This window comes from Gracilinanus agilis, chromosome 3, assembly GCF_016433145.1.
Source record: "Gracilinanus agilis isolate LMUSP501 chromosome 3, AgileGrace, whole genome shotgun sequence".
NCBI classification, from domain to species: domain Eukaryota; kingdom Metazoa; phylum Chordata; class Mammalia; order Didelphimorphia; family Didelphidae; genus Gracilinanus; species Gracilinanus agilis.
In genome coordinates, this window is record NC_058132.1 from 31,594,993 (window position 1) to 31,601,474 (window position 6,482).

At 50.5% G+C, this 6,482-nt stretch overlaps 1 protein-coding gene across 2 annotated transcripts in view; it reads left to right on the forward strand.

The window, feature by feature from the left end:
• Positions 1–6,482, forward strand: part of LOC123240143 (methyl-CpG-binding domain protein 1-like) — a 39,631-nt gene that overhangs the window by 18,659 nt on the left and 14,490 nt on the right. The window contains exons 5-6 of one of the 2 annotated variants that reach the window (XM_044667548.1): positions 335–511; positions 3,861–3,956. In XM_044667548.1, the coding sequence (XP_044523483.1) occupies positions 335–511; positions 3,861–3,956 (273 nt within the window). Of the gene's footprint in view, positions 1–334; positions 512–3,860; positions 3,978–6,482 lie in introns of both variants that reach the window. The other variant, XM_044667547.1, reaches the window with a different exon arrangement.

Genomic DNA, 6,482 nt, shown 5'->3' on the forward strand with positions numbered 1-6,482 from the left:
CCCAAGCACTCTGGCGTGTGCATGCGTGAATGCGTGAATGAGGGGCGCCAGAGGCGGGGAAGACCTCAGGCCCCCTGGAGGGAGGGAGGGCCCTGGAGGAAGCAGAAGTGAAGGAGCCCCTCTTATCACTCAGCAAAGGGAATTAGGTCAGGCTTGTTCAGAGCATCCCTGGGGGAGGAGGCTGCTGACTCCAAGCACTTCCCACTCCCCCACGTCCTTCCTCCGGGCCTCCATCCTGGGACCTCTGGCTTAGTGTGGGGGGAGCCTCCAGGAGGCCTGCTCTGTCCGCACAGGGCCCGCACCCAGCGGGGCTCCTTTGTCTCTCCCTGAGCAGGCCCGCTTCATCGTGATCCTGTCGGTGGGCTTCTTCGATGTGGTCTGTGCTGTGATCCTCGTTCGCAGCCAGGGCATGATGGCCTTCCGCGTGGGGGGCGCCCTGGAGAGCCTCCAGGCCCAGTACTTCATGCTGAACCTCTGCTTCTCCATGCTGACCTTCGACCTGCAAGCCCAGGTACCAGGCCCGGAAGGACGGCGTCCTAAAAGGAGCTGAGGGACTGCATGAGGGGGGATGGGGCCGGTGCCTGTTTGGGGGTCCCCCTGTGTCCCTGTGTGAAGGCGCCGACTCCCCCCAATGCAGCAAAACCTGGATGCATTTAGGGTTCTGCTTTGTCTTCTTTTGTTATGTTTTCAAGCACATAAAGGGCAACAGCCTCTGTTTATAGAAGAGATCTTTGGTGTTAGGACAAAGCTGCTGGGGGGCAGCTGGGGGGCTCAGAAGATAGAGAGCCAGGCCTGGAGATGGGAGGTCCTGGGTTCAAATCTGGCCTCAGACACTTCCTAGCTGTGTGACCCTGGGCAAGTCACTTACCTCCAGTGGCCTAGCCCTTCCTGCTCTTCTGCCCTGAAGCAAATACTTCTATTCCATTCTAAGAGGGGAGGTACGTGGTAAAAAAAAACAAAGCCTCTGAGGAGGATCGCCCACCACCATGTTTCCAATGGCCCAAGATGGCGAGGAATGTAGGGTTCCTGGCTCATGAAGTCTCCTGAGCTTGAGAGAACATCAGCAGAGAAAGGGGATGAGCCCAGACCCTCTGTTTTATAAGGCTCGGATCAGCCGACAAGTCAGCAGAAGCTCAAGTCATGTCCCGCTCCTGCCACAGCCTGACAGGGAGACCTTGGGCAAGTCACATGGCCCCAAGGCTGGGCTCCAGACTAATAAGAAAACAAGTTTTCGAGGAGGTGCCTGCCTGCCATGGCAGAAAAGAGCTCCTCCCAGAGGCTGCCACCTGAGCAAAAGCACAGATCCCCTGGCAGGTCTACCATCTGGCTGTACCCTAAAGATGCCCCCCACCCGTTCTGCCTAGGCCCCCCTTTCTAGAGCCCTTCCTTGAGGTTTGAGTCACAAGACACAAGGCTTGCCCGGGTCACAGTCAGGAAGGATCTGAGGCCACATTCAAACCCAGGTCCTCTCCACACTGGGTCTTGGCCTCTTGTAGGTCCCTTCTGGTCGCGGGGATTGGGGAGCGAGAAAGAAGACGGTCTAGAGCAGGGGTCGGCAACCTTTTTGGCCGTGAGAGCCGTACAGTGCTCACAGTGCGGCTCCTGTAACAGCGCCTGAAAAAAATGACTTTATGGCTCCTGCAGAAAGAGCCAGATATGGCTCGAGAGCCATACATTGCCGACCCCTGCTCTAGAGCCAGACAGGCTCAGCTGGACATGGAGGGCAAGTGTCCCCTTTAACCCGCCCCATGGATTTCCTCGTCCCTGGGACCCCAGCTGGGTTCTAATCCCTGTGCCCCGGGGTGCCTGCCAGAGCTTCTCAGGGCAGCACCATGGCAGGGGCCTCTCCAAGACCTCTTCCCTGGCCTGGTGTGTGGCCCAAGTGCCCCTCACCCACATACCTCTTCTCCCTCCCTCGCTGCTTGGGGGAACTGGCCCAAGATGAACCCGTGCCCAGTATCAGCCCCCTCATTCCCTCTACCATCAGGGAAAGGACGAGGCTCCTAGGAGTGGAGTGATGGTGCCAAGCTGCCCTTGGGCGCAGGTCCAAACAGCATTCTGGACTTCCATCGCTTCCTCTCGAGGCTTCTCCATCCCCTGTAATTTCCTAGGCTGCATTCCCATTCCTATGGGCTACGTGTGCTGTCTGGCCCCTCTCCCTGCACCCACAACAGGGCTGGATCTCCCTCATTAGTTTATACTGTGAATAGAGAGCTAGGCCTGGAGACAGGAGGTTCTGGATTCAAATCTAGCCTCAGAGGTGGCCTAGCTGTGTGACTCCATTGCCTAGCCCTTCCCATTCTTCTGCCTTAGGCCATGACCCAGACTATGACATGTAGACTCTTGTAAGAATTAAAATGGGTTTTGGTCAGATTAAGAGATATAAGAAGTTGTGGTTGCCATTTATAATAAATATTAAGTCAAAAGACTGTTAGTAGCTTTAGTAGCTTTATTACAGCAAGGTAGAGATAAAGTGTAGGAAGGAAGTAGAAAATATTGCCTAGCTAAGTACCCTAAGTCCAGATCCGAGTGCTTCCAGACTGCAAATGGGAATCTGAATGTGAATCTCACCAGCCCAGGAGAGTGTCTCCAGCCAAGCATTTCACCAACCAAAAGAGAGTCTTATGCCTCAGAGACTGATCCACCAAAGAGAGCCTCACACCCAAGAGACTGTCCCGCCAAAGACAGGTGAAGAACCAAAAAGCCAGTGGCTCTGGCCAGGGTCTCCTCCCTTCAGCCCGAGTCCCCAATGCAGAATCTCCTGGGCTGGCTTGTATAAGCAGTTTTCTTCACATCACTTCCTGTCTCTGGTTTCTCTTTCCTTTCACTGTGGGCTGGTCTATCACATCTCAGGAACTAATCATAGTTTCTTAATTTGCCTGGCACTAGCCAGGGGGTGGTGCCTGTGGGATCTACCTCCCGTCCTCTGAGGGTGTGAAAGTTTTATCAAAAGGATCCTCCAGTTCCTGACTGATGAAGTTAAAAGGATGGAGCACTCCAAGTACTTAAAAATTCCTTTTCATACTATGATTCAAAGATGGAAGATGAAGGTTTAAAAAAAAATACAAAGACTGATAGGTTAGAAAGAGTTCACCCATTTGATTGCAGATGGGACTCCTGAGGTTTTGGGATTTGGGGTCCGGGGGTTTGAGCCCCCTGATGGTTTATGGGCCTGGGAAGCTCATGGAGCTGGCCTTTGCCCCCCTTCCTCTTGGGAGGGGGCATCATAAAGAAGATGGATGACTGTCAGGAGCTTCTGCATCTCAGTGCTCAGGAGCCTGGGCTTGGCCCGTTTCCTGGATAGTTGTGCTCTCAGGGCCCATGTTCTAAAGGCCCAGCCCGGCTTCCTGTAGTCTATAGATCTCTGCCTTCTCTCCGTCCTTAGGAATGGGCTCCTTTCACAGATTCTGGCTAACAGGGAGCTTTTACAAGGATTCTTTTCCTGTCTACGTGACAAGCAAATCACTGCGCAGCTTGGCACGGGGAAGGGCTTGAGGGTTCAACAGAGCATCTCCTCATTAGCTGGTTACCAATTAGAGATGCCTTGGGATGCTCCAGGTAGAGCCAAATAATAAACTCCCCAAAATCCTGTGATGCTCATTTGGATGTCTTGACCGGCCACTTAGTAAATTGCTTTAAAATGAAGGAATCAGGCTTTTGAGATGGTTGTGATCCTAACAGCCGGGAGGGCAGCAGACCAGAGCGAGCCCCTGGAGCCCCCGAGCCCCTGTTCACAAGCCCAGGGACGATGTCCTTCAGCCTGGCCAGCCTGGCTTTCTGCATAGAGCTCTTTGCCGCTCAGCCTCCAGGGCAGACCCAGGCTGTGCCCTGAGCCCTCCTTTCCCATCTTCTCCCCCCAGCTGTGCCTGTGCGTCCTGATCCTGACGTCGGGCCTGTACGCCTCGCTCCAGCACAGCCTCATCCTCATCGTCGGCGTCCTGTGGGCCGGCCTCAAGGTGACCATCGGCATCCTGGCCGTGAGTATGCCGAGGCCTTCCTTTCCCCGGGTCACACGGCCCCTAGTAGGCAGCCTTGGGGCTTGGGTGTCCCGAGGGGCTGCCCTTTGGGGGCTCCGGGTTCTCTCTGCAAGAGTCCTTGTTTGAAGCCGCATCCCGCCTGCCCCCTGATGTAGCCTCTCCTGGGAAGCTGAGGAGGCTTCCAGCCCAGCTCTTTGGGCCACAGAACCTGCACCAGAACCAGCCGCCGCTGCTCCCCGTCTCCGTGACGAGGCTCGGAGGCTGTTTCCCTGGTGAAGTCGATGGCTAGACAAAAGAGGAGCCCCCTCCCCTTTTTACTGGGCTTATCGAGGGACTGCCTGGTTCTCGGGGCACACACGCACATGCCAGTGGAAGGACTCGCACGAAGCTTTTAGTCCAGGGAAGCCTGCTGGGGCTTGTAGCGTGTGCTGCCCTTGGGAGCCCCGACTCCCCCCTCCACAGCCTTGGGGGGAAGAGCCGGAGAGCTCCCCGGCTCGAGGGCCCTTTGATACCTTCTCACCCCAGCGAGGCCTCCCTGTAGTCGCTCTGCGAGGCCCTCGTCCTTCCCGCTCCTTGGTCCTCGGTGGCTTCTTTCTGCTCCAGGAAGTCATTCTGGAGAGCCTGATGGTTGGGCCGGCGCTGAGCGAGCGAGCAAAGTGAGGTCCCCGCTGGCTGGCCCTGCCTAGGAGCAGGGACTATTTCTCCAGTTATTTAGGTCCCTCTTTGGCTCAGGAGTGGTTGGTAGCTGTGTCCGCGCCCTTCCCGTGGGCGTCTCGGCCACTGTTTTCTCCTTTCTGTAGCTATTTCAGATGTTTCTTCTCTCTCTGTCTCTGCCTGCCAGAATTTGCGAATAAGATACCAAAAATGCCAGTGACTGAGGTGGGTTTGGTTTATATCCTACAACTTGGCTGGAACTGTTAGATGTTCTCATTAGGTTTTTAGTTGACTCTCGAGTTTTCTAAGTAAACTGCGATAGCACCTGCAAAAAGCAGTCTTTGTGTTTCTTCTTTGCCTATATTTAATCCTTCCATTTCCTCCCCTTTCCCTTCCTTACGTATTGGTTCCAAAGCAGCAGAGCAGTGAGGTCTAAGCAATAGGGGTTAAGTGACTCACCCAGGGTCACACAGCTAGGAAATGTCTGAGGCCACATTTGAACCCTGGACTTCCTGTTTCCAGGACTGATTCTCTAGTCACTGAACCACCCTGATGGAACCTTCCTTTTCTTGTTATAAGCTAACAGTTCTAGTACAATGTTGAATGCTAATTGTGAAATGAGCATTCTTGCTTTTTCCCAATTTTATTGGAAAAGCCACTACTTTATCCCCATTATTTGGTTTTAGATAAATACTAATTTTCATATTGAAAAAAAGATTTCATCGATTTTTAGACATTCTAGTGTTTCGTTTTAGTTTTATACTAAGTATTGGTTCCAAGGCAGAAGAGCAGTAAGGGCCAGGCAATGAGGGCTAAGTGACTTGCCCAGGGTCACACAGCTAGTGTCTAAGGTGAAATTTGAACCCAGGACCTTCTATCTCCAGGCCTGGTACTCTTTCCACTGAGCCCCCTAGTTGTCCCTTCTCTAGTGTTTTTAACAGGAATAATAGGATTTTGTCAAAAACCTTTTTCTGCCTCTATTGATATAATCACATGATTTTTGTTGTTCTAATTAATTTATTCAGTTACAATTATAGTTTTCCTAATATTGAACCATTATTGCATTCCTAGTATAGATCCATTCTGATCATGGAGTATATAATCTTTGTGATATGTTTCTGGAGTCTCCTAATATTTTATTTGAAAATTTTTTTCATTTCAAATATTTATTTGAAATGAAATTATTTGAAATTTAATTGAAATTATTTGAAATTTAATTGAAATTATTTGAAATAATATCAATATTATTAGATATAGGGATCTGTAGTTTTCCTTCTCCGTTTTCATTCTCTGTGATTGAAGTATCAAAACCATATTTGTATTATAGAAGAAGTTCGATAGGAGCCTTTCTTTTCCTGTTTCTTTCAGGCAATTTATATAATGTTTGGAATTATTCTTTAAATGTCTGATAGAATCTGCTTGTAAATACATCTGATCCTGGGTTGTTTTTTTGTTTTGCTTTGAGAGTTCACATATGACTTGTTCAGTTTCTTTTTTTTAATTGAATTATTCATATCCTCTATTTTCTTGTTCCTTCAGTATGGGCATTTTATATTTTTGTAAATATTTATCCATTTCATTTAGATTGTCTGTTTTGTTGGCATTTAATTGAACAAAATAGTTCCTTATAATTTCTTTTTTCTCCCTTATCATTGGTTAGGAATTCTTTTTTTTTTTTTTTTAATTTTTTAAACCCTTAACTTCTGTGTATTGGCTCCTAGGTGGAAGATTGGTAAGGGTAGGCAATGGGGGTCAAGTGACTTGCCCAGGGTCACACAGCTGGGAAGTGTCTGAGGCCAGATTTGAACCTAGGACCTCCTGTCTCTAGGCCTGGCTCTCAATCCACTGAGC